Below are 27,302 nucleotides of genomic sequence, written 5' to 3'. Positions count from 1 at the left end.
GGAATTATGACAAAAATATACCCCTTCTTTTGCTTTCTTCTCAAGATGTAAGATAGTTCTCTGTGATTTTGGCCTCATGCTAAAGGTCTTTGTTTGTCACACACTGTTAAAGAGTCTTTTGGGCAAAATAGGTGTCCTACAGACCCTTTCAGAGAATCATCTGCTTATAATTGGTGACAGTTCCTGCACATTTCTAAGTCAGTTATTTTTCCCCGATTCTGATTTTTAATATATTTAGACAAATTCTGTTGCGTAAAAGTTGTTTTAAATGGTCAGAGTGGTTTGTGTTCTCAAAGTAAGAATGACTACTTTCTATGAGAAAATTGCAACAGGAAGCAAACAAGGAACAAAAAAATTCCAGCAGCTCCTTTTGCAAGTCCTTCAGTTACAAAGCAGCAGCTTATGGGAACCTAGAAAAAGATAAAAAGTGACTAGATTAAACTGGAGTAGTCAGAAGCCAAATATGAAGAAACACTCCAGCCTGCAATGGGTGGACCAGACTCCTGACAGAAATTAGAAAGCTTCTGCCCTATAGATACGTGGGCAGAAATCCCAATCCCTTGGCACACCCTAGAAAAGCATGAAGATCCCAGAAACGATCAGTGCTGCACTGTGCCAGCCAGGTGTGAGTGTGCAAACCTAGAGAGGACAGAAAAAACACACTCAAAACAAGGCAAAATAATTTGCTAGATCCAAATGGATCAGAGAAGTAAAAGCCTTGAAATACAGGATAGCAAGAGGTGACAAGAGGTAGGAAAAGGGTAAACTGGAAGCTTTATGCCAGCCTCCTTGAATTAACAAAAGGTGTAACTGAATTAAACAAAGAGTAGTTAAGAAATTCAGTACCACTGCCTGTCCTGTAATATTAACTCAGCTTCCCTTGCACTATGTTTTATCGACTGTGTTTAGTGGACCCTAAAAGTCAGCAGAGTGCAAATGGTGACTGGGGTAGATACACGCAGAAAAAGATTTTGATACTGTGAAATAAATCCATCTCTTGAGGACTTAAGTGACAGGCAAACACCTAATGCTGAGACTGAAACTGTAGGTTAAACAAAAGTTATTGACATTAAATCACCAGGCTTCATTTGTTACCTTTGTTTTGGACCTCACCATGGACAGTTCACTCCTCTGCTGAGCTACAGTTTCAGGTCACGACAGACAGCAGTATCCAGAAAGTCTCTGGTAACTGGTCCAAAACTCAGTAACGGTTTAGCCAAAGCATCAGGCACAGCACAGAAATCTACCCTGCTTCTTTGCTATCATGGGTAGTGTTACCCTGGCACTACTCAGGCTATCTTACTCATGCCAGCTCGGCTTCCTCTTCTGCTACTGCAGCACAATTCCCCTCTCAGAGACATGCTGCACTTTCGGTGTCCGGATCTCTGGTGATTTTAAGTCTTTAACCCAGCTCTGCCTCTCAAGAAATTTCACAATTTACTAAAAACTCTGATATAAAGTTAGAAGTGACAGGCATTAAGTACAGCCTGCAGGAACAGCTGGCTGAGCAGGTGTCAGGCAGGTTCTCCCTTCTGTAGGCCTCAATGCTCAGCAGAAGCTGTTCCGAGAGAAACAGGTACTTCTTCCCTTTAAGCCTCTCTCTTCCGGTTACTCACTTCCCACTTGGCACTCAAACTGTTGAAATAAACATACACACAAAAGCCCTCTGACATTACTAGGAGGAGATGCAGTGCAAGAGAAGAGTTGTTTTGTTCTTTCTTGTGGTTGTGTTTTTTTTTTTTTTAATGAAGAGACACAGAACCTGACTTTTTTTTTTCACATAGCAAAGAACCTGCAAGCCCCATGGCCCTCTGTTGATAAAAAAAAAAAAAAGAAATCCAACAACAGAATGCCATTAAGCCAGCTGACTATATGCATATTTCCCCTTCCTCTCTCAGAAAAAAAAAAAGAAAAAAAGAAAAAAAAAAGACTCTGAACACAGAAGAATGAATTTAAACATTTATTTAAACAGAAACTCCAAACCACTCCATCCTTTAACCTTTCAAAAAAAAAAAAAAAAAAAAAAAATGACGACGACAAACTAGTTTTCAGCCAGAGTGTCAGAGCAGGCATTAAGTTGTGTTCCACTATAACAACTCAGTAGCAATACTAGCAGGAGACCAACACATATGGAGCTAGCACTGCAAGAAGGGGAGAAGTAAAAAGGGTTTGAAACTGCTCAAAGGCACTTCTGCCCACTTGCCCTTCCATTTTCAGCCCAAGACGAAGGTGCTGGCTTTTAACTGCTTTTTTGGTTGCATAGCTGGCTGGTGTGAAATCTGTGGTCTGTAACAGGCACAACCTGGATAGCGTGAACCCTCTAAGGCACATATGAGATTGTGGAGCACAGGGCATCCTCTGTCAGGGACCCTAATCCTCCACTAGATCCAAGGGGAATCCAGTCTGTGCACCTAGCTTCCCAACTGCAGAGCATTGAGAAATGAGGACAGCAGTGCACTGCAGGAGAGCGACTCCCATCAGCTTGGTGCTTGCTTATTGGACATGGCTCAGGCTCAGCTCTTCACTCCTCAAAGGCACTGCCGCAACGACACCAACTCAATCACTTCCAACTGCAACAACAACCCTCAAGCCGGGATCCTAACCTGAGAACTGGCTCCAATGCAGGTAGGGGAAAGGAGAGCAGAGTCACAAGGGCAACCAAGTGATGTGGCCAGGCCAAGGTGCCTGACGCTCACCGCCTCCCAGGAGGGCTGTCCTCCTTGCCTTCCTTTGGTAACGACACAGGCACATCGGTACGATCCTTGCTCTGGACGCTGCACTGGAGAGACTGCAGTTGATTCAGCTCCAAGATACTAGCAATAGGCACCAAAGAAATATTTAAGGAGCGTAAGTTACAAGTAGAATGGTTTGGCATCCACCTCTAGAGACAAATGGGGAACGCTGGCTCCCCCAGAACAGTCTCTCAAAATAAGAAGTCCAGGAGAGGTGACAGGATATCCAACTCGAATAGACCTAAGGGAATTCTAGTGGGGAAGGCTGCTCCCAGGGATCCTACCAATCCTGAAAGCTTAGTTCAAAGTCAGTTTGCTAATAAATTTAAGGGGAATAAAGTTAACCTCATTCTCTAAGAGGAAATTAGGAAATCTTCAGCATCGGACCCTACCTCTTCCCATCTCCAATTCTTTTGGGAAAGCCTCTTGCTTCTAGAAAGAAGGTGAATTCCAGACAGAGACTTGATCATTCATGGTCATCGGGGAAGGCTGCATCCTGTGACCACAGCATTAATGACCTATTCTGGGTAGGAAACTGCATTCCAGCTTCATCAAAACACTGAGTGGAAAAACACTGATTCTTCCCACACCCACACAGAGCGTGGGCACCAGGGGCTGAGCAGAACAGAAGCCAAGCAGGGAGCAGCTACAGGCTTATGCCAAGAAACCAGAAGCTCTGGCACCCAAACCAAGTTGAACAGCTGGAGGAAGAAATGGGTGACTAAGCTCAGACGCTTGTCATCTGGTTGGGAAGCAGGTGGTCTGAAACTAAGAACCAGAGATCCCATCTCAGACAGTCCCCACTACTGCTATTGGAAACACCACCTGATTCACTCATCTCGGTGCATTGCCTGGAAGTTGGAAAGCTCTAGGCACCCAGAATAAAGCCTTTAAACTCTGTCTCTACAGGCCACTGGACACAGCCATACGGCCAGAAGCTGTGCCTCGAGGCCAGGGACAGGCTGTCTACCATTGCCTCCCTAACGGGAAGCTCTCCACTGCCTCCAGAATGAGACATTCTCTGCTCGCTCTGCCCCTGAGCAGAGGGGAGCAGCCTCACCGGCAGGGCCTTACCACGTGGTAGGGAGAGTATCCTAGTCCTTCACCCCTCTGAAGTGAAGGTGGCGAGTCTTAGGGTTCAGCCAGCTTCAATACAAAACATGTCTCCTCCTCTCATCTAGAGACGCAGTGATGAATACTGGGGTCCCAAAGGCAGCTCCCAAGAAGCAGTGAAACAACGAAAGGGCCACAAGGCACTACTGGAGCCATCGCCGTACTGGGGCCATTCTGCCTCACGTGCAGAATTGACAGATAAGGTATAAAGAGGAGCTGCTGCTGCTTCAATCACTGAGCTGGCCTAGAGCTCAGGGGCCCTTCCCCTCTCAAACTCACTCCTAGTTCATATCAAACGTACATGGATGCTGCTCTGGAGCCTCCGGCCTCGCTCCTTGTCTGCGAGTGACCTGAAGCCAGGAAAGCCGCTCTCTGCATTCGGTTAGTGTGCTGTGAAGTTAGATGGATCCCAGTGGGCTCAGGAGACTAGAGGCTGGAGCGGCACGAGTCCGTTCCCAGGAGACACCAGGAATCTGAATCCAAGTCAGGTTTTGGATCCAATTCCATCTCCTCTTTGGCTGTCTGTGTTCCTTTGGAATGAACCTCCACCTGCCAAAACACACAGCAGTTATCCAAACAGCTCTAGGACTAGTTGCAAAGAAGCTACTAGGAGCCACACAAGGCATAGTTCCTATTCTCCACAGCGTTTGTGACTCTTCATGACATCTGACTGCCCATCCCTTCACACCAGGAGAAATAAAGGGGAATCCCAGGTCCCTCAAGGACTGGGATGTCCTCACAGGAAACACTCATCTTGGCTTCATTCCTGTTGTTACTACCAGAGCCTGCATCAGCAGCTCAAACAAGAGACAGGCACCATACTCTGTCCCCTCATTCTGCTCTAAGAGAGACATTGGTTAAGAGCTGCTTCCTCCTGTGCAGCCTCCACAACCTATGCAGGAGCCAGGATTGTGTAGTGAGCCCTGAGCATGGATGTGCACTCAGGTGATGGCTCCTCACCTGCTGCACTCCCTCCGTCCCCCGGCAGAACCGCTGGAGTTGGGCACTCAGACGAACGGTTTCCTGCTGCAGCTTCTTCTGATCATCCAGACACTGTAAAACCAGGCCTCGGAGGTGCGTCACCTCCTCTTGCAGAGCACTGCAGGCGCAGCCCGCAACAGGAGACACAGCTTTCTCTTCACGGCACGGCAAAGTTGGACTCAGGCAAGCAGGCTGCAGAAACATGGAGGTAAGTCAGACCTGGCCTGAGTGCAAGACCAGGAGCTGAATATGTCACAAGAAGAAACCATGCACAGAAACTGTCAACCCAGCTTGCTTCCCAACTTCCCAAACTCCCTGCAGCCAAGGTCAGCAAGCTAGTAGTTGTTATGTCTTCAGTACAAAGCCACTAACTTCCTTCTTCTAGGAAAGCTGCTCCTGTCCTCCTGGCACCAACATCCAACTTGTTTACCCCCCCTTTCCCCAAGCCTGGGGACAGAAAACTCCTGAAATAAGGTAGTTGCACAGGTTATAACTGCTCAATGATTTCCTATATCAGTTCTTCCTATCTCACAGCAATTTCTGCTTTCTAAATGTCTGTCTTCTGCTAGGCTTCTGGGCCATAGCCTTCTCTTTTTTTTTTTTTTCCCCAAGTGCATTAACCACATTTTTCCATAGAACTGATCTCATTATTTTCGATCTGACCAAGCCCCAGCTTTGTGTTCTAGATTCTAGTAAATAGTTCTCTTTGCAGCATCATCTCCGATTATTAACAGCCCTCTCTTCCTCATCCAGACGAATTAGGCCAATCCAACAGCCTCTTCTCAGCTCTCCCCGTAATTCAAACATAGCCATTTATGGTCCCCAAGCGCTTTTCACCAAGCATTCCCTTGGATAACATTACCCAGGGCTCCGTTATGGGCTTGTTTAATCCAACAGGTTCCTCAGAGGCCACTTTGAGTCCCTGTAGTTTCTGGTAAGGGAGAGTCTCCTTCTCAGGCTCTGAAGATGCCATGCTCAAAGGAAAGGGGCTGTCAGGCATGGGGATGAACTCAGCGTTCTCCAGCTCCTGGATACACAAAGGCAGCACTGTCAGGCCTGCCTGCCTTCATCTCCCTAACCAATGCACCAACACCCTCTCGTGGTAAAAAAGGGAGAGAGGCCTAAAGTGCTCCTTGCGCAACGCAGCTCTGAACACCTTTCAGAGCATCCCTTAAAGGTGGAAGGGAGGGGCCACTTCCTTTTCCCCAGTCTAGATCCCCATTTTAAGGCATTTCTGAGACACCACATTACCTTCCGCAGCCAGCCAGGGCAGGAGCTGCTGTCAGCACTGTTGCCTCCCTTAGCTTCTGTGGTGCTGATCCAGCCCCCCAACTCACGATCTGCTTCCATGGTTCCCCGAAAGCCTCCACTGGGATTGGGGGTCTCTGCTTCCTGTTCATTATCCTCTTCCTCTCCTCCTCCAGTTGTACAGCTCTGAGCCACTAGCAAACAAGAGTGAAAACTTTATACTTTCCCCACCTCTGCTATTCCTGTTACCAAACCCCAGCTGGAACAGAGAAGATGCAGAAATTTGGGCTGTATGGCCGCAGTGAGAGCACATGCTACCGGGACCTCCCTCAACAGCTTATCTCCTAACACCTCCCGCAGGCCTCCCCACAAGGGCTTGTGTGCAGTGGTCTTTTGCAGCTTCTCAGCCCCAGCCCTCCTCCAGAGGTCCCAGAAAGCGGACTCCATCTCTCCAGCAACTGCTCCATAGCTCCCCTTCCCTTATCAGCTCCCTTCAGTGAATTCCTCTCAGCTTTTCCTTGTCAAATTGAAGTTCCTCAACTACAAAGGCCTTGTTGCATCCATGTTCTTCCTCTGTTTCAGTTCTCTCTTTCCCAGCTTTGGGCCATCCCTTTGCATGCACGGAACCAACTAGATTTCCTCCCTTTGAGGTCTTCTGTGAGGCCTTCCAAACACAGAGAAACCATGCTGCAGGACCAAACTGCACCCACTCAAGCTAATCACTGAACGGACTTAAACCACAGCTCTCCAGGGCGGCTTACTCACCAGTACCAATGGACAGGCCACTGCTGTTGGATCGGATCGTTTTAGAGTTCAGCACCTTTTCTGCAAGGAGAGAAGCATGCTTTCAGTTAAAGTGCCACATGGAAAGCAAGATAACTCCTACAAAGGCACAAAACAAAGCCAATGTTGCACACCTAGAGCTCAGAGCAGCTTGCCACATTCCCCCACAGCAACCTGGCCTGTTCCCAGGCAGGATTGAGAGTCTAGATCCTGGCACACAATATATCATCACAACGAAGATCCCACAATTTCATCCTAAACTTGCACTTACCAACAACGATGATGGTGTGCCAGCCACGGCACGACAGGTCTGGAACATGATGCAACGAGCCAAATATTGGCCGAGGCCACGAGGTACAAATGTCTGAGCCATGAGCTCTCTCGGTCGATGTCATTGCCAGACGCCCATTCCCGCCGTTACCCCAGGCAAAGATGTGGTTGTCTGAGGACAGAGATTTGTGAGCCTCAATTCGCTCCCTCCCTCTTGGCCTGTGATGGCTACAAGGATCACAGCCTCTCTGCTGTAACTGCTATCCCACAGTATCTAATCCACCAGCTCCATTTTGCCAGTGGGAGAACAAACTGATAACGAATCCAACAGGCAGCCACCAAGCTGGCACTCTGCAGCCCCAGGGACAGCAAATGCTTGGCGCTGCACTGGAACAACTACCAGGGCCAGACAGCCCCCGTCTGGGAGGATTATTTGTTTCAGTGCAGTGCTGTGAGGGTGGTCTAGGAAATGATCAGTGGGAGCCAGCTAACCACCTTGCAGATCTATTTCAAAGGAACCCACCACAACTTAGCAAAGACCCACTCACCGTCAGTAGCAGCTATGGTGAATTCATCTCCACATGAAACCCTGATCACCTGCTTACCCCCCAAGGGGCCTCCCAGCAGGTTAATTCCCAGGTGCTTCTTATAGTCCCCAACACCAAGCTGTCCGCACTTGTTGGAGCCGAAGGTCAGCAGGCGGCCTCGCTCTGAGAGGAGGAATGAGGAGACAGTCACAGCGAGGGCCCAACTCTGGAAGCAGCCACGCATGCAAAGAACTAGCAGCAACAGCCCATGACCAGGAAGGACTCTGCTGAGAAGCCAGCCAGACTGGGAGGGGACAGAGCCAGCCAAGAAAAATGGCTTCAGCCTGGAAACACCTCCTCAGTTCTTCCCCTTTTCTGATATTGTGGGCTGGGACTCCCGACAGCCCTCTGACTGATGTCACTTGGACAAAGCCTAACTCAGTCATAAATGGTTCCTCCACTATCCCCGAGCATGATTCTCCCCTGAACTTTTTTTTTTTCCCCTTCAAAAAAAGGAACGCTGAGCCAGAAGCTGATGTTGCTGCTTCAGCTGGCCAGGAGGCAACACTGCTGAGGAACAGGAATCCTGGGTTCCTGGAGCAGGCGTGAGCCCTGCTTCCAAAAGCAGAAACCTCAATGTCAAGGGCTAGGCTGAAAGGGCAAAGCTGACGTAAAGTAATCCAGCAACCAGTATTCACTTCTTAATACAGAGGGCTCACCATCAATGGAAGCTGTGTGTGTCTTCCCTGGAGAAACGGTACGGATCTTGTAGAAGGACAGCTGCTTGGCCAGAGTAAGGGAAGTGGCGTACGGCACCTCACAGTACGTCTGAGAAAAGATGTGAAAAACAGAGTGAAAAACCAGACATTCATCAGCTAAGACCTACTCAGGTGGGTCTGGGCAGACCACAACGTTAACCTGGCCAGTCCCAACATGAGTATGGTAAAGAATTGCCAGAATCCACGTCACTGTCTAAGTCACCCTGAAGCAGCTCACTATCTATTTCACTACCTCAGATCTGACATAAGCCCACAGGGCAGACAGGAAACTGAGGAACAAATTGCCTCTTCCCACAATCCCAGTATCCACTGTCTTGGACTGGAACTAAAAAATTGGCACAAACCCAATGAACACTTTGTCACTGTCACAGGACCTCCATTTCCCCATATACTACTGACTGCTGGGAGCTGGAGCCCGGGACCTAAGCACACTTACGTCATGGTTGATTATCCCTGATGTGCACTGATTCAGGCCCAGCTTGTTGAACTCATTGAGTCCACACGCCAACACTTTTCCTGTCTGGGTGAGCAGGAAAGTCCCATCACAGCCACAGTGAACGGACACAATGTTTAAGGTCTTTGGAACATCCACCTATGTGGAAGAAACATATCTCATGAAAATCAAAGTACCAACACCTACTACATAGAAGCTGGCACATGGAAAACGTACAGGGTTAGAGCAGTGGTTCAGCTAGTCTGGGCACTGTCAATATCCAATGCAGTTATTTCGAATGAAGGTGCAAGAATATCACAAAGTCTATAGCATACGGAAACTTTGGTCACAATGCAGAAATTCAAGGCATTCTAGACCTTGTGTGCCGATACCGGTGAGCCAGCACAGGAACCAGAAATGTGGTGCACAGGCATCCTGGCCAGCTGGGGTCTACAAACACCAGACACAGGTAGCTGAGCAGGGCTGGGCCTGTGCTACATGGCTGTGATACTGTGCGATCACAGATATTTGGCTTCCAGGCCTTGTCGGTTTCTAACACCCAATGGGTTAGATTACGTCAATGACCCCCAGCACTGTATTTCAAGAGGCTTTTACTTTCTACTCATCTTTAACTCATTATGTCAAATTCAAAGACTCCCAGTTGTCTGCACTGCTGCAAGTTTCCTCTACAGACCTGAGGCATGCAATTTGGTATTTCCTACTATGATTTCTACAACATTAAGTTGGGCATTTCCAGTTCCAGCTTGGAGATCAGAGCAACGAAGCTCTAAGTCATGATGGTGGCTGGTTTGGGAGTGGTATGCCCCTCTGCCATGATCTCTAGGGAGAAATGAAGCAAAATGAAGTGAGGAAGCAAAGTTAAAACCCTCACAAAGTCTATGATACCTCTGAAAAAACACCCTGAGCCTCAGACAATATTTCCAAACAGCAACTAATTTGGATTTATGCTCATGAAGATTTTGTGAAGTAGTCACAGCCCTACCTTCTGAGGGGTGTAGTGATCTTCTTCTGAATCCAAGCCCAAGCGCCCTGCATCAGTGAAAACACTGCAGTTAGCAATGGCCTCATAATGTGCCTGTCCCTAAAAAATTGTATTGTCTCTCCATAGTCCCAAAGGAACCTTCCTACAGAACTAAAAACCTTCTCCCCTACATGTATTGTTCCCTGCCAATCCTCAAGGTAATCCAACCCCACTCATGGAACAACTGCCCTACCCACAAGGAAGCCAAGCAGCATCCTAGAGCCTCCCAGAGTAAAGTCCCAAGGGCCCAGTCCCCAGTTCCCCACACTTACAAGGAAAGAAAGCCCCAAAGAAACAATGTTCTTTGCCCCCCAGGGCATACCAGACAGCCCTCACCCAGGCCCTGCATTACACACCTGCACCAAGACACTTTCTGGAGCGGGCATGCCACAGTGCCTTTAAGTTCCAGGGAGACTCTACCTACCGTACTCTCCACAGCCCCACGTATAGACTTCTCTGTTCCTGGTCAGCACTGCCACGTGATTATCTCCACACGAGACCTGCTCCACAGGGTTGGTAAGAAAGAAATCCAGCTGCAGGGGCTCAAGCACTTCAGAGCCATAAGCCTTGTCAACGCCAATGCATCCATAATAGTCTGAGCCAAAGGCATACACCTGGCCCTCATCTGAAGGACACAAAGGAAGCTCAGTCAGCACACAGAGTTTGTATTAGGCTGTATATTAACTCTTAGGACATGGCCAGAGCAACCTCTTTTCTGTAATCATCCTCCTCTTCAGCGCAGAAGAATGTAATCAGGAGCCTATGGAATCCTTTCGTGTTCACGCTAAAATGGATGACCTCACAGCACAACCTGCAGCTATTTCAGGCCACCAGTGTCAAAAAATCTTGGCCTGAACCTGCCACTTTCGTTAAGAGAAACCCACTAATTGATCCTCCAGCATACTGAGCATCTGAGGTTATCTCTGTCAAACCTCTGCTTTTCCAGCACTGGCAAAATAAGCTGGAAACTACCTTTTTGAGAATTATGTTTTCATGGGTAGAGCAAGATTTGAATTCTTCCATAAGAGACACCACCACAGTTAATACATCTTTAAAGGCATGAGCAGGACTAGAACTAGAGACAGCTACCAAGTTTCAAACTCTCCAAATTAAATAGCATATCTCAGATATCCATCTTCATTTATTATTGGGTGATTCTTTCCCCACACAGTCAAAAAAGAGTTTCAAATACATTTACATTCTTGACTTCAGGCTCCTCTGTCTTTAAACCAGGCATGTATGGAAGGAGGCAACACATGCACTGGTAAGAGCAGCGACTCTGCACAGCCACAAGGAGCTGTGCTCAACACCCAGCTTCACCACCAAAAAGGAGCACATCCTTAGCAAAACACCCAGCCTTCTTGGGAGTCAATATCTTCCTCTGTTTAATAACATTGATTTATCTCCTCTGCTGCACCTACTATTCTCAGAACTGAGGGGTAAGTAACACAAGGGACTTTCTCCTTTGTGCACAAAGCTGCTCTGCTATTCTTATTGTGGAGGCAAACATCTCCACAGCACAGACAAGTGAGGGGACAGTGGTCCCCTTCCAGCTCTCACCTGTGATGCACACTGTGAAATCATCTCCACAGGACACCTGGCGAATGGCTTTTCCCTGAAGCTTCTCAACGTGTTTTGGCTGCCGGTAGGAGGCTCTGTCTCCATGTCCCAGCTGACCGTGCAGCTTGGTGCCTCCCTGCATATTCTGCAAGACAGAAACATCTGGTAAGGTTATGCAGCCACAACTCCAGAGATGGTGCCAATAGTTACAGCACCTCAAACAAACAACAGAAGACAGTGAAGACCAAGAGAAAGTGTGTTAGCTACCTTAGGGAAGAGACTGCTATCTGCTACGTGGCACAACAGCAGGCAACATTGTAAATGGCAGCACAGGCTTTCAGGCAGTTATGCACTAACAAGGAGTCATCTAGACTCAGGCGACCAACTGGTGAGGAATCCCTGCTCCTTTCTCATCTGCCAGGCTACAGAACCCACTCCCTGCTGGAGGACTGAAATTCATCCTTCAGCTTCTTGACCTACTTTTCTAAATCCTAATGGCTGCAAAGAAACCCATAACATGAAACAAATGTCACTGAAGTGACCAGACCTACCAATTCTACAGAAAAAACAAACCGACTCCGAGTAGTGTTGAAGCTAAAGCTAAAATATTAATAGCCAGCTAAAAGTTTTCAGTGGCCATTCTTGCAGGAACATCCAGCAAATGACTTCAAGTTGCTCTCCTCCCATTTGGATCTCTTTCTTCTCTCACCCACCCACTGGTATTTTCTAATCCATCTTAACAGATTGTGTAGCATCAATTCAAAAGCCGGTGGAAGCCTGAATACCTGAATATACGCAGAATACCTCCATGTCACTGACCAGATAAGCCCAAGAAGACTGGATGCAATTGTTTTAAAAGCATTAAATGTCACCACTTCTTTATTCACTTTAAGCTACTCCAGAATTTCCACTAATCATAAAAAGCAGAGTTGTTTAGTACAATACATCTCTGGTTTCATCCACAAGTTGCCTCGCAGATGACATCTCTACTCCAATGAGGTCACTTATCCCACCCCTTCTGATCTCAGAAAATCTTCCTAAAAATACACAAAGCAAACAGAGCATCACAAAGTCTCCTAGTAGTCACGAAGGGGAAGAAGAGATGTTTGACTCAGTATCTGGGCCTACAAGTCCACCACCTACAACCCTGAAGTGCACAGCAACTCTCCAATGCACTTCCTGACATGATGGAAAACTTCCCCAAAAAACACAAGTGCCTTGGGAGACTTGGGTCAGCTGCAAAGCAAGTGGCCTCACACAGTGTCTACTGCAATCCGATTTCTCTCTTTCCAAGCTGCTTGCCCATCTGATTCTACCAGGCTCACGAACGGTCAGCAGCGGAGCTGGACTCTCCTCTCCCACCCTCACCCCGCCTTCCTGCAGTTTCTCTCACTTACCACCCAGGTGTAGAGCTCCTTCTCCACCGTCACCACAGCAAAGTGAGTGTTACCAGCACACACCTGGCGTGCACTGCAGCCACTTTTGATGGCATCCAACTTCTGGGGTGTGGACTTCCCACCCCCCCAAACATACACCTCACTAGTGCGCGAAGTCACCACTGCAATGGGAGCCTCATTCATGGTACTTGACCTGCACAAGACCCCCCCACAAAACACACGTGCTTTTAATAACGAGTTTGCATTCACTGTCATCATTCATTTTCCTACTGTTTTCTATCATTACAACCCTTCACAACCATTCATGGGTTTTATTTTCACCAACTGTCCTCTTTGCTGAGTGGTTGTGAGGCCTTAACTGCTATAGAGAGACTCAGTTTCAAACCTGTCTCATAGCAGCAGAGAAAACAGCCTCCAGGAAGCATTTTAAAAGTCTACAATTCAATCTGATGTCATATAAACAGACTGGGCTTTCACTGAATGCCCATGGAGCTGTTCTTATTTGCGAAAAATGAAAGCTGTATGAAAAATGAAAGCAAGGTTGTGAAATCTTGCTCAAATCACAGAAGCATCCAAAAGCTTCCAACTTCCCTCTCTCCTTTTTATTTAAATTACAGGCTTCAATCTGAGAGCAAAAACATAACTCTGATGCAGGTAAGAATCGATTCACAAACAGATTGCAAAACCAAAGCTGTAATCAAAGCAAACTGTTTGCAAGGAACTCATGAACTGGAACAACTTCACATAAAATGCTCAGATAGTATTTCCAAGATTATGAGGAAAAAAAGGTCAAATTCTATCTGACAAATCTACAGAAAAACAGCTATACATTTCATGGAAGCTATTGGCTTCACAGAGCAACCCTACTTACAGGCTTGGTGAGGACTGTGGAGAACCTCTGCATATATCCAGTTTTATGAAAGATATTTATATTAATTTAATATTCAACATTCAGTCAGTCATATTGCTCCTGCTCAAGGGAATCTGCGCGAAAGGAGGGTTCTACACTACATCCTCACATATGGAGGCCGTAGAGACTACATCCTCCGTAGGACAGGTTAGAGCTGTATGGGACTTCCTGAGGTAAGGCTCCAGTCATACACATAGGCAGGATATAAAAGGTAGAGTAAAATGTGGGATAATAACTATGTAACAGCTATGTCAAATACCATGTAATAACTGTCAAATTCCTAGTATTTAGGGATCTTCTAAACTACTGTTCTGTTACGGTTGTCACAAACTAACACTCTCAGCAAAGTTCCTCTCTGGGGAGCTGTTGTCTTCAGACTTCCTTTCAAACACATGCCCAAATAATTACCTTGGTCGCTTATTTGGCCCATTAAGCAGTGTGACTTTCTCTTCCATCTCCCTGCCAAAGGAGAAAAAGCATTTTAAGAAACAGTAACATTGCCCAAAGCAATTTACGGACAAGTGGCACACACAGACTGCTTTCCTTTCCAGTAAAATGCTGCTCCCTCTTGGAGGAAACGTGGCAGCTGTTTACCAGCTCACAGCTATACACAGCAAGTAGGGCAGAAGTAATGTACCGTACAGCTAACAAACTTCCAGGATAGCTGAGGACAACAAACTACATATATATCAGAATGTGGACAACCAACACCCATATTGCACAAGAATGACCTTAAATGGCTAAATATATCAGGATTTGGGCTTTTACCAGTGCATACAGCAAGACAAAACAAACTTTGCTGACCATCAAGTAAAAAAATCTTGGTATAAAGGACTAAGTTCCCAAAAGACTAAGCTGTCCCCAAAGCAACCAATGTGGGATCCAAGTAGTCCAGAATTATGGTTCACCTTTCATAAAAAGACAGTGTGTACAAGCCGATGGTCAAACTAAGCTAAAATGGGCCCCTTTCAATGCAACTCTCTCCAGAACAGGGAGACAAGAAAGGGGCAAAGCCAGGGTGTCTACATTGCATGATACGTATATTTTGAAAGGCCTTTCTCAATGGCCATAGGAGGATCTCTGTGACCCTTCATTCACAGAGATTTGACGAGCGGAAACCAGTATTTCTCAAAGGAGCCTCAGAAAGGGATGCCTCAAGGTTCTCAATACAACAGCTTCTAAGACAAAGGATGCAGAGACCTTTCTCACCATACCCATGCCCCAACAGAACACAGGGATTGATCGGAAGCCAAGACAGCAAGAATGCACTTCTCTCCTAAGGAGGAAGTGCTTCAACAACTGCCTCACATCAGGCCAAATTAACTTAAGGACAATGCCACTTGTCTGCACAAACCCTGCTGTTCTCCCTGACACCTGTCCAGGTTTCAGACAAGACCATCTGATTACCTCCTGCGTTTGCTGAGAAGGGGATGTTCAAGCAATTCATCTGCAGTGGGTCTCTTCTCTGGATCCTGAAAGAAGTGAGCAACAAGTCATTCTCTGGGAAATACTCATTATCTACAATAAAATCTTGGGTCAGAAGACTTCATTCAAGCCTGCATAGACCTCCTTCCCTGACTCCCTTCAGAACAGAAAGGAATTAATTCAAATATTTGGAACAAATAGGTATAAATGCCAGGGATGTGCAGGAGGCATTTCCACGCTCTGAAGGCATCAATACTGCTTGCTTTCAATAAATTAATTCTTTGCAGAAAGCCAGAGTCACAGTCAGAAAGCCAGAACCTTAAAAGACTGTACTGAGACAATGCTCCCACCTCTTCAGCACTGCATTAGAAAATAATGGCTTCTGCCCAGCCCATTAAATAATTGCCATCAAGAGTAAACCCAGCACCCTGGTCCAGAGCCTGCAGGACTGAATGGCATCTTGAGACAATCCTTTCAGAGGACTGGAGAAAGCCCAGCCTTAGTGACGCCTCAGGCTTCACAGAAATTACCCGGATTCAACAGCCCTCATGCTGAAACAGGCACGTCATTCCCCTTCACCCCAAATTCCATGGCTTAGGCAGCTTGGAAGGGGTATCTGAAAATTAAAAAGTATTTCGCCAACCTGGTCAAGGCAGGAATTCACCATGTGGATCAGCTCCCGGGAGTAGACAGTGGAATCAACTTCCATGGCGCGATTTCCCTGGACAATCTTCACACAAAGGTTCAGGGGATTCTAGGCAGAAACCAGAAACCAGCTGCAATGAAACAGAACTGGACTATGTGTCCAATGGAGAGAGATGCTACAGGCACTGTTATTTTCTTCATCCTTCTCTGATCGGGACACATCCTTCTTCTCCCCTGTCTAGTAGATTCTCCAGAAACCTAGTACTAATTCCTGCAGAAATGGTACCTCTGATAGCTAGGACTTGATGGCAACATCCAGCTTTTCACCAAATTCGCTAACAGTGAAGTGAGGACACTCTGCATGGAATGTCCTATGCAGCATATTGCCACTGAAACACCGTGCAGCAGAAAAGCTACTGGGGACTCGGTAGCCATTATGAGAGGAAGTCAGGAAAGGATGGTATTTTCACATCATGTCTTTAAGTGTTACAACATCTTGCACTATGGCAGCTAGCAGCTTTTCCCATCTCATGGCACAAGCTGGCAAATCAGACATGCCAGCCAGCGACGCTTCCTTTTACTCTTCCCATGCCAGCTTGGCCACACTTCTCTTGCATCCAAATTTTGAGAAAGGGTAACAGGATTAAATCCTATTAAATCCAAAGTCTGGAAGTTTTCGCTACAGAATGCTGCCCAGAAAACTCACAGCTAGTAATGCTGCAAAAAAACAAAAAGACTACACAATCACAAACTTCCTCCTTGTAGAGAAAAGGATGTTTCATTGACAACCATGACACAAATTAGCACAGCTTGTAGTCTGCATCTGGTAAATCCAGGGCTGCAGACAAAGTGTGGGTTTGGCAGAAGGCAGAGAGGCACCTGCAATGCAGGGTAGGGGTGCAGACATTTTCTCTGGCTATAGTTGGCATTCCCAGGCCACTGTGTTCTTTATCAGCAGATTTAAACAACAATGAAAGAAAAATGTGAGTTAAGAAAGCTACGAGCCAAGCGTAAATCTCAGGGTGATAAAAAATAAGGTTACTCAGTCCGTCCAGACTTACAGTAGCATCAAAGGTCCTCTTCAGAGTAAGCAGCTCAAATATGACACAGCCCACAGCCCAAATATCTGATTTGAAGTTGTACTTCACACCCTGGCAGAGTTCTGGTGACATGTAATATGGAGTTCCCACCAGCTGGAAAAAATAACATTTAAAAATCAGAAATGATCCAGCAGCCTTCAATTCAGAAGCTCTGCATCCATTATGTTCGCACAGGCCCATGGGCATCAGAGCTAGACACAGCTCTGACGCAGCACTGAAGTGACAGAGATGACACATCCCCCAACGTGCTGGAGGGATGGGAACAACAAGCACGTTTCTTCTTTTCTCATCCAGAAACCTGTGCCTGCATTTCTTAGAAGATCCTAGACACCTCTCTGAGAGGAGAGTAGTAGTCATGAGAACGCAGCAAGGACTTGCTCCTCTTAAATATACTACATTTAGAGGTAATCTGAGCCTTACGTACTGACCAGGCATACGGAAACCCTCATAAGAGGTTGAGGGAAAAGTGATCTAGTAAAGCTTCCAAACACAGGTGCCAGCCCATGGCTACAGAGCCACTTTATCTGACCACAAGGTAACTGCCGGGACAAAGGCTACTCTGTCTCCGATGAAAAAGCAGTTACTGTTGGGTCAGTAAGAAGAAAGCTGGCATGAGTCCCATGTGAAATGCTTTCACTTCATGAAGTGAGCTTTCCTGATCAATTGGTTTAAAACAAACACCCCCCACCACATACAAAATCCCAAACCTCAGCATTTAAATACAGAAGCCCTCCCAACTACAACAGAAACAGTGGCATAGCTCAAAGCCACAGGGAGATAAAGAATAAATACAATAAAAGGTGTAAGACTGAAGCTTCCAAATGAGTGTTGCTCATTCCCTAGCAAGGAACTAGACAGCAAAATAAAATTTTAAAAAGACAGAATTTAGAAGAAGGGGAAATATTTATAGTTGCCCTCTTTTCAACTCTCTCTGCAAAGCTCCAAGGACTACAAAGCTTGCCTTTCATTAGGCTCTGCTAGTACACTACATACCTAATGGGCACATTCAGAGTCTGCCATCTCCCTTCCATTTCCCGTTACAGAGCGTGACAGGTACAGAGCAGTGTGAGTCCCAGCCATGGGAAGGTTTAGAAGCCCACGCAGCTGGAGTATCATATGGAGAACTAGGACACTGCACCTAAACCTTTTTTAGGCAAGGGATAATGTAACCTTTCTGTCAGAACAACAGACATTTTCTATATCTTCCTTGGTAAACGGAAGAAAGAATGATAAATTAAGAAATCAGCATTAAGCAAGACGTAAACACTTTGCAAAATCATAATTTGACTGTTACTGACAAATACTGACAATAAATACCTTTTGCACGCATTTCACAAAAAAATGACTTCCAGATTGTGGTTAGTCATTAGATCACAAATTGAGCAGCTAGCCCAGAATGCACATACAGAACGAAATACAGTTGAAGGTATGTAGTTCCAAATTTTTCAGAAGTGAAAAAGGGAAAAAAAAGCTCATAGGTGTAGATGAACACACACAACACAGGCAAAAGCAAACCTGGAAATTCACAGCACAGACTGAACTTTCTCTGAAAGCCAGAAGGCCATGAAAAATGTGATGAAATAGAAGCGGTTTTGCTGCAGCTCAGCTTAGCAAGGGCTTTACGCAGTAGCCTGGAGTTTCTACTTACCGTGCAACTGCACAATAGCGCTCAGGTTCCGGAAAGGAGGTTGGAAAGTATTTAACTACATATCCTAACAGAACACCAACAGCTTGCATTAAATCTAATAATACGGCCTGATAAGGGGAAGTGCAGGCTGGCTCGCATCCCAAACTATAATAAAGGCCTTTAGCAGATAGCAGCTCCAGACAATCTCTCCCTTTCCAAGCCCAGTGCTCACCACAGAAATTAAAGGAGCTGGGAAATCCAAGCTGAGCCTCTCAGCTGCCTGCAATACAGTTTACCCTGTGTCGTTAACTCTAGCTGTGAAACTGCTTTCTGGAAGGGTCTGGAACAAAGCCAAGTTTGACAGCCTTCTGGTAGAATTAATCTCTCCTACAAAGCTTTGGCCATCTCCAAAAGCATTACCAATAAAACGTACATACGGTTACCATAAGATGCACAAGTGCCTTTCTTGCTCCTTCAGTTCACAGCCTAAGTATTAAAGAGCTAGGAGACACATCGATAGCACGGTGCAATGTCAGGCAAGCACATCCAAGCCATCTCAGATCCAACTGAGGCAGAATGTCCCTGCTAGCACAGCAGCATGACCAAATTAATTTAACTTGCTAAGCTGAGCTTAACTAGCCCAGAGGGAGAGTGCTACACTGATGTGACTGTACTGCTGTCTCTGCACCTTTGGATAGCACTGCCTTCATGTTACGTAGATTCACCTTTGGAAGTACCACACCTAGGTACCAGGGAAAGAAGAGCAGTGCTCTCTCGCACAGCTACACTGGCTCTGGCGCAATTCCATACCCACCGTGGTACTTGTCTTTAGTCCACTGCTGCTTTGCAGAGAGACAGACAAATGTAACTTGGGAGCAAGGATAATTGCAGGCTGCAACACACCAGCAAATATGCCAATGTTAGTGAGATAATACTGAGGGAAATCAAGGAAAGAGGGAAAGGAAAACCACAGAAAGCAAGCAGCAAGAATGTACAGCATCCCTGCTCTTCTGCAAGGCATGCAGAGATGAAAGAAAAACACACTTCAGTTTGCACACAAAGGCGGCAGATACTCACAGTCTCAGCCATAGAGTACTCAGAGTTCAGCTTCTTTGCCAACCCATAGTCTCCCAATTTAATCAGGTTTGCCTTGGTTAGAAAAATATTTAATGTCTTTATATCTCTGAAAGGAGAAAAATAAATGCAGGCATTCAAATATATTTCTGGATTTCACAGTTTTCCACACACTTCTACACCTCCTCCCCAAAACGAGGTACTTGCTATTCTGCCAGCACTCTCTCTCACACACACAGAGCTCTCCAAAGGCAATTTGACCCCAAGTCCTCGGGCAGTAACCGCAGTTATCCATGTTTTATCACACCCCCACACAAACAAAATAGAGTCTAAAAAGCTCAGGCTCCAGACACCTATGTAAAGGCCACAGATCAAAGATAGTTCTTCTCCCCCTCTCAGTCTCTTCTCGTATGAAGGTCATTGAGCAGATCTTATTTTTCCTGGTTTTATAAATAGACTCAAGCCAGGAGTCACTGAGCTCACTAAAAACATAAATGTATGCATGAATATGGATGTATGCAAATATAAACACACACACACACAGTGGGTGTGAAACAGGTGCCACCCTAGAACTTAAGCATAACAACCTTACGCCTCAAGAACAACTCTTTGTAACACGATGTACTATGCCCAGAAGATCAAAAGGCTGATGGCCACAAAAATGCTGAATTCTGAAACTCACTGAACTCACTCTCTCCCAGACAGAATTTATATGTAGTTTCACAGATCAATATAAGAGGCTGTAAATACAGAGAGGCAGCCCCCACAGTACAATATGCTTCCCATGGCCGACACCTCATAACACCCCTTTTCCTAACATACCATCAACAACTTCCCAGTGTAGGTCAGGACAACATCAAGTAAAGCAGCACTTTGCATTCATCCACTTGGGGCATCGCAAAGTCCTGGGTCACTCAGACAATGTCTGCAGCAGCAGGAAATCACTGCAAACATTTAAATAACTGTTCAATTCATTATTATGGAAGCATCTGGGGCCACACATGTCTCTAGACTGTGAACTGTGCTGTAGAGATGGGCAACAGAGATGGTAAGATGGAAATCACTGCAAAGCAGGACAGACATGACATCTGCTTTAGGTCAAAAACTTAAGCACTTCTTTGTTGAGCATAGGGTGCCAACCCTTCATTAGCAAGGCTTGCCCATTACCGAAGATTCAGAATGGCAGCAACAAGCATGCTATCCCACAGAGAACATCCTCACATAGCTATGCTCATTAGTTAGAGAAGGATGCTGTGCAGCACACGATCCAACCGTGCTGGAAACAGCTGTCTACATGTACAGTACCCCCCAGAACATTACAGCCCCCTTGAAGCACACATAGCCCATGAAATTTACCCATCCCAAACAGAAAAGGGCAACAGAAAAAGGTAATTAGCCACTCATTAAAATCTGAGAGTCAATGTCAACATTACCACTACCAGCTAACAAGCTGTATTACTTCCTCAAATAATAGGCCGAAGAAATGAGATTCAGCCAAATGCAGGACAAATCTTTCCAGGGGTTATAATACAGCAATGCACCAATGCAAAGTCGTCATCACTGTGAGCCTCTAGCAATTACAGAAGGACGTACGTGTTGGTTTGAAGCTATTAATTGTGGAGCAGATAGGAAGTACCTTTGGCCTGCAGTAACTACTCTTACCCACTTTAGCAAACATAATTCATATCCTGTAAAGGGCCAATTTACTTCCTTCCTACATAGATTATCTCTTTGTTCACAAAGCTGCTGCATCAGAGACAGCAATTCCATTTTCATATACAAAATTTATTGCACCTTTATCACAAGACTGTTTCTAGCCCAATAAAAATTCTTTACAGAAGTAATACTTAGCATCTAGGCAGTCTAGCTAAGCTTTGGAGAGAAGCTCAGTGCTTGCTTTAAACACAGAAGCAAAGGGTACTCAAAGGAATTCTGCACTCCCATCCATGAGCCACACTGGTACCTTAGCTTTACCGCATGCCACACTTACCTGTGAAGAATTCCTGCTCGATGAATGCAGCTCACAGCTGATGCTATTTGAAAGAGATACCAAACCACCATCTGCAAAGGTAGGAATAAAAGCCTTATGTAAGGCTTAAAGCTGCCCCCTCACAAATCCCCATATGTCCCTGTCACACAGAGGCAAGAGGGCCTGACTGTACTATTTAGATGCTCTTTCAGGGGTATGAAAATTTTGAATTTCCTGTTTTGAAAATCTCTGAAAAGATATTCCAAAAGGTAAATTATTCTAGTGCTCTTCATAGTGTCTGTCCTGACAAGCATCACAGAATTCAACGACTGATAAGACTTAGGAATGACAGCTAACAACCACCTGGAAAAGATCTACAGTTGGGCTCTCTGGAATATGAACCGTGACCATTTAATATTCACCATGAGCTCAAAGGCCTTAAAAGCCATTATATAAGATAAATAAGTGTAATCATTAACCACCTCAGCACAAGGTGGAAGCAGACAGCAGAAAACAAATTTAAAAAAAAAAAAAGAAGAAAAAAAAAAAGAAACAAGAAAAAAAAATCTATGGTGAGAGACAGATTCAAGGTAATGACTCAGAAAAAAAACCTCCAAAATGGTTAAGAAGAGAGAGAAATTGAGTACCAATCCAGAACAAACACAGAAAGAGGTTTTAAAAGGAAATGTTAGCCAAGACGATAAGGTGACCAAAGTCAGTTGAGCACTCTCTTTCATTATTTCTCCCTTGGAAGTTTATACTGCTTATAGACAGCCAAAAAGGAAAATAAAAAGTTCCTGACAGTCCATAAACGTTTGCAATATTTAACAGGAGAGGAAGAATGTCAGTCCCCAAACACAGACAGAAATTCCCCACCAGCACTATGGAAAAAAACGTTGTATAAATACTCAGATAACCAGACAGACCCCAGAACATTAGGCCAGCCCCACTGCTCCCTCAACCCAGTCCAAATTACCTCTTCTTCAAATAACTTGTCTTTCTGCCGCAGAATCTTATCATAGAGGTTTCCTCCTGTAATTAGAAGTAGTGAGAAAGACAGAGAGGTTCATCTTAGTTAAAAGCAGCAGTAACTCTGCTCAGCTACTGCTAGGAATACTCAAATCCCCTAAGAGATCTGATGAATCACTACAGCTCTCCCTCAGCACTCTTCACTTAAACTGGTCAGGCATTCACAAAATTAAGTTCTTAATTTCCCAATTATCATAATTATGTCCTGACAGTAATGGAACACAAAGCCCTTTCCCATTCCCACTGGGATGGTGCAAGACAGCTTTCTGCGGTACGATTTCCAGGGTCCTGTCAAGTTGCAGATGTCCAAAGCAGGTTGCAATGGCTCCTTTGCCTCCTTGAGGGACTTATTTCAGACTTCCATGTTAGGAAGACTTGTCTGATATTCTAATTAAGATGTCCTTCTCTTGATTTCTTCTCATTCAGCCTTGCTGTAACCTCTCAACGTTTCTCTATTCTGCCTTATGTTCACATTTGGAAGTTATCTACAAATTACTCTTCACATTCACAATTTAACCAAAATATTCACTTCTGCCTCTTCTTATGAACCTCCTTCCTAGCGATTCAGACTATACAGGCTTTTAGTGGATTCTGTTCCTCATCTCTGATTTTTTTCCGTCTTTTTTGTAGCTTTTCTGAATCAAAGAGAGTATGACAGGTGCTAGTCGCCAAAATCCTACACAAGGAGACAAATTAGCTCTTGACTCAAATAACCAATACCTCTATGCGCAGATACTAAAAAGGAAAACAAATTACTTTATTCTTTGTTTCATCTAATTACATCTAACCTTCTGACACTCTATTCTCTCTTCAACAAATGTACTTTACAGAATATTTGTTCCAAAGTCTATTTCAGATGTATTCACTGATGTTATCCCATGATAAATCCTAGTCTTGTGGTACTGTGACATACATATAGAACTACAGGCAAATAAATCAACAACTTGGCTTCCTCCATGTAAAATAGGCACAATATTTACTCAAATTTGAAAGTCTTTCCCAGACCTCCTGAAGAGATGTGCCAATTAAACAGTAAGAACTTCGGATTCTGAGGAGAGTCTGATATCAACCAGTCCAGTTACTTTTAAAATTATTCACAAATTATCTTGTACTTGTACACTGTAACAAAAGCCACAGAAACAATTATGAACAAATTGAAAAAAACAATATCCAAAGTCTAAATGGGATTCCCTCTTTCTCATGTCCCTAGTTCTGTACCACTCAGATATATTCAGGCAATGCAGGCTATATACTCATCCTTGGTTATTGTTCCAAAGTAAAACAAGAAGTTTAGAGACATTAATAAACATGTGCAGACATTGGTACTAGGCAACTTCTCTCTGTGCCCTCCAATGAATTTGTAATGGCCCCAAGCATGTAGTCTTTTTCGGGCAGCTAAATAACTTTGAGTACTTCTGAAATAAACGGTGCATCAAAAAGCTAACATTCTGCTACTCTCGCGCTGGACTCCACCCTGCATAAGAACAAAAAGCAGAGAAGCAAAACCAGCTTTGGCCAACCTGTCAACCAAAGTCTTTGACACCCTTGAAAAATACTTCGCACAACTCTGTCGTCCTCCCCAACCTGTCTCAGCGAAAGCAATCTGTCCAAGATGATGACAATATGATGATAGCCTTTTCCATCCACAAAAGCTTCTGCCGATAAGCCAAGGCTTAACATGACCCCCAGATGCAGGCAGGATACCGAGCCAGGGGAGCTGTCCCACTCATCCAAACAGGAACCATACTGCAGTGCTAGGCAGGTATCCTGTTCTAGCAGTGTTAGCTGTATATGACCTCCTCTTCCAGCTGTCTAAGAGCAGTTGCAACTCAGACTCCCATACCAAATCCTTCTACTTCTCCAGCCCAGCTGGGACTGTTTTCCTTGCAAACTCCAAACAACATCATCTGATCTAATCTTGGATGGAATTTTCAAGTTTTCTCCACCACCAGAAGGACACGATATTTTTTTAAACAGTAAACACAGAAGATGATAATACAAAGTCCTGACTGCAATCTGTCAGTAGATTTTAAAGCTTTGATTTATAATTGCCAAATGGAGAGGTCTATTTAAGCAACGCTACTGAAAAACAGCCCCACTCTATACTGGCAGAGAGGTCTGAACATCCTCATGGTCTTTTCCCTCTGTCCGCCTAAAAGAACACAGCAAGGCCCATTAGAAGTGTGCACTACAAGTAACCCTTTTGTTCCTCTGCAGAAACTACTCAGAAGATTTGAGAAATAATCTACTGCCTGAACTGCTTGCACAAACTGCTGGGCTCCTTTCCATGGCACCTGAGACACAAATCCACCAGAAGGGTTCTCTGTCTCTCCTTCAGGAGCTACAGAGTAGAATTCACCTCTACTCCTTCGCTCCCCAGAGGACACCCCAGGAACGCTGCCTGCAGGTTCTGCAGGAGGGTGACTCAGAAAGATTTCTAAGTGGGAGTATGGATCTCACCATTACAATACTCCAGCTCAATCAGCAGCGTGGTGTTATCCATGAAGTGATTGTAGTACGCGATGATGTTCTCATGCTGCAACAGGGCAAGGATAACGATTTCGTTCAAAGCATCACGACGCTCCTTTTCTGACAGCCGGGTCAGGTCCACCTCCTTCCACACTACAAGTGAGTCATCCTGAAACACAAAAACATCTTTTAATTAAAAACACACTATTACGAAGAGAACAGTGTGTGCCTTTATAGCAGGAAATTAAAATTTCAGGAAAGGTAAAAAGCCTTTCCTGCCCCTTACAGATTTCAGACAAAGATTCTTCACAACAATAAGTTCTGAGGTCTTCTGTGTGTTGCTAGGAACAGTAATGGCCTGAAGCCATCTTTCTAGCTGGCCAGCACTCACTTTGAAAAAAAAAAAACAAAAAACAAAACAAAACCAAAGAGCATACTACAAGGTTTCCAGGGAAAGACACAGAGTTTGTTTTGTCTCAATAAAGACTAAACATACTCTGGTTCAATAAAGAGAGAGCAGTGTATTTCCAATTCCATGACTGTAGGATATTGTACAAGACTATAAGCCATTACAAACACCCAGGTATTCCTAAAAATTTTTTTTAAAAAAATCAAGGAAACAAGAACAAATTTCGTTTGCCCCTGTTAGGCCCACCCACATTGTCAGACATGCTGCCAGAGATTTGTTATGCGAACAGTGTTCACTCACAGATGTTCGAGCTGTGATGCCTCAGAGTGGCCTGCCCCCCAAAAAAACCTGACGAACTTCCCTTGGGAACCAAGTCAAGCGCTTTGCTTTGGCAGCCGCGAAAAAGCACAACTACAGTTGGACTGGATGGGATTAAACGACTTGGGAGCAAGGGGAGGACTGGCTTTTCAGCCAGTTTCCCCTGATTACGCTGAAATGCTGATCACGAGAGGGTTCCCTGCACGAGATGCCCCCACGTCCCCCGCGACTGGAATGAAACATAGAAAAATGAGGAATCTATTATCATCAGAAGAGTCTCTGCATTTCCCTACAAAACTTTAGGACACGGAGAGACTGGTGGTGCTCAGGCCTGCCGACACCAAAAACCTGCGCCCCTGGAAACGGAGGGGCCGAGGTCGCTTCGCCGTCACCCGGGGGGCTGTCAGTCAACCCCGGCAGCTGTCAGTCACGCCAGGAGAGAAGGCTCTTCGGGAGCCGGGGCCGCTCCGTACTCAGCCTCCGGAAACCGCCCTGCTCGCCCCGACAGCGGCCCCCGGGCCCCCTTCCGCGGGGGAGGAGGAGGAGGAGAGGGGCCCCCCTCCCGCGGCCTGGCCCGCCGGGGCAGCCTACCTCGGTGCGGCGGTAGAGGGTGGCCTCGCCGAAGGCGCCGCGGCCCAGGGTGCGGATGGGGATGTAGTGCAGCTCCTCCTGCTCGCCGGGCAAGCTGCCGCCGCCGCGGGAGCCGCCCCTGCCCGAGGACTCGCTGCCGAAGTCGGAGCTGATGGAGTCGCAGTGCCGCTCGTACTCGCCCAGCGACATGGCGGCGGCGCGGCCCCGCTGCGGCCCGGCTCTCCCTCAGCGCGGCCCCGCGAGCCCGACGGGCTCCATGTTGGCTCCGGCCGACGACCCGGAACCGCTTCCTGCCGCCGCCGCCGCCGCGACCTCCGCGCTCCCGCCTCCCGCTTCTCGCCCCGGGCCCGCTTCGGCCCCCGCTTCACCCGCCTTCCATCTGAAACCTTCGAAATTGCTTAAAAAAATACAGGTAACGCGTGTGGTGCTCGGGCCCACGGCCGGCCTGGGGAGATCATCCACATTTTTAATGAAATGGTTGCAGATTGGGGTAGCACCCGTAAAGCCTCTGTGAAGCAGAAGCTGCCTCGGCTCTCGACAGAGAAGTTACTTTACTCCCCAAGACGGTTATTTTCCTAAAAAGCTTTCGATTATTTTTTTTGGTAATTAAAAAACCTCTGAAGTAACCAATTCACATAAAGTAAGTCGTTACTGTTCCTTACCACACAGATGTCAACTTTTGGTTTTGCTTAACTGTACTACACAAAATACACATTGTTAAAAAAGAATTGCTGCAAGGGAGAGCACACGGATGAACACCACAGTGGTGTCCCAGGGTCAACGGTCGCTGGAACGGTAGGGCCCCTGCGATGGGTACACATTTTGCACCAGTAACGCAACATCACAGTGTCCCTTACTGTGCCACTAGTGA

At 45.9% G+C, this 27,302-nt stretch overlaps 1 protein-coding gene across 1 annotated transcript; it reads right to left on the bottom strand.

The window, feature by feature from the left end:
- Positions 1-1,947: 1,947 nt before the first annotated feature.
- NEK9 (NIMA related kinase 9) lies at positions 1,948-26,720 on the bottom strand. The gene is made up of 22 exons (XM_086748546.1): positions 26,432-26,720; positions 25,105-25,282; positions 22,592-22,647; positions 21,637-21,707; positions 19,650-19,755; positions 16,907-17,038; positions 15,844-15,954; positions 15,183-15,247; positions 14,184-14,234; positions 12,866-13,058; positions 11,469-11,613; positions 10,333-10,533; positions 9,870-9,916; positions 8,870-9,025; positions 8,374-8,482; positions 7,676-7,837; positions 7,129-7,299; positions 6,840-6,899; positions 6,078-6,268; positions 5,689-5,853; positions 4,806-5,018; positions 1,948-4,394 (listed from the first exon to the last, which is right to left on the bottom strand). The coding sequence occupies exons 1-22, from the start codon at positions 26,618-26,620 to the stop codon at positions 4,272-4,274; spliced, it is 2,895 nt and encodes a 964-aa protein (XP_086604672.1). The 5' UTR covers positions 26,621-26,720; the 3' UTR covers positions 1,948-4,271.
- Positions 26,721-27,302: the final 582 nt, after the last annotated feature.

The sequence above is a fragment of the Chlamydotis macqueenii genome, chromosome 5 (assembly GCF_036417535.1).
Source record: "Chlamydotis macqueenii isolate bChlMac1 chromosome 5, bChlMac1.mat, whole genome shotgun sequence".
In the NCBI taxonomy this organism is placed as follows: Eukaryota; Metazoa; Chordata; class Aves; order Otidiformes; family Otididae; genus Chlamydotis; species Chlamydotis macqueenii.
Note: the sequence above shows the minus strand (reverse complement) of the source record. Positions and strands in the feature narration are given on the sequence as shown.

What these genes read in the sequence shown, in the direction of transcription:
- NEK9 (XM_086748546.1), bottom strand. Translation starts at nt 26,620, where the DNA reads ATGTCGCTGGGCGAGTACGAGCGGCACTGCGACTCCATCAGCTCCGAC. An exon ending in AGGAGCTCTACACCTGGGTG is followed by an intron (nt 11,614 to 12,865) that starts GTAAGTGAGAGA and finishes TCTGTCTTGCAG; the next exon opens with AATATGCAGGGAGGCACCAA. An exon ending in CAGGGATAATCAACCATGAC is followed by an intron (nt 8,483 to 8,869) that starts GTAAGTGTGCTT and finishes ATCTTTTCTCAG; the next exon opens with ACGTACTGTGAGGTGCCGTA.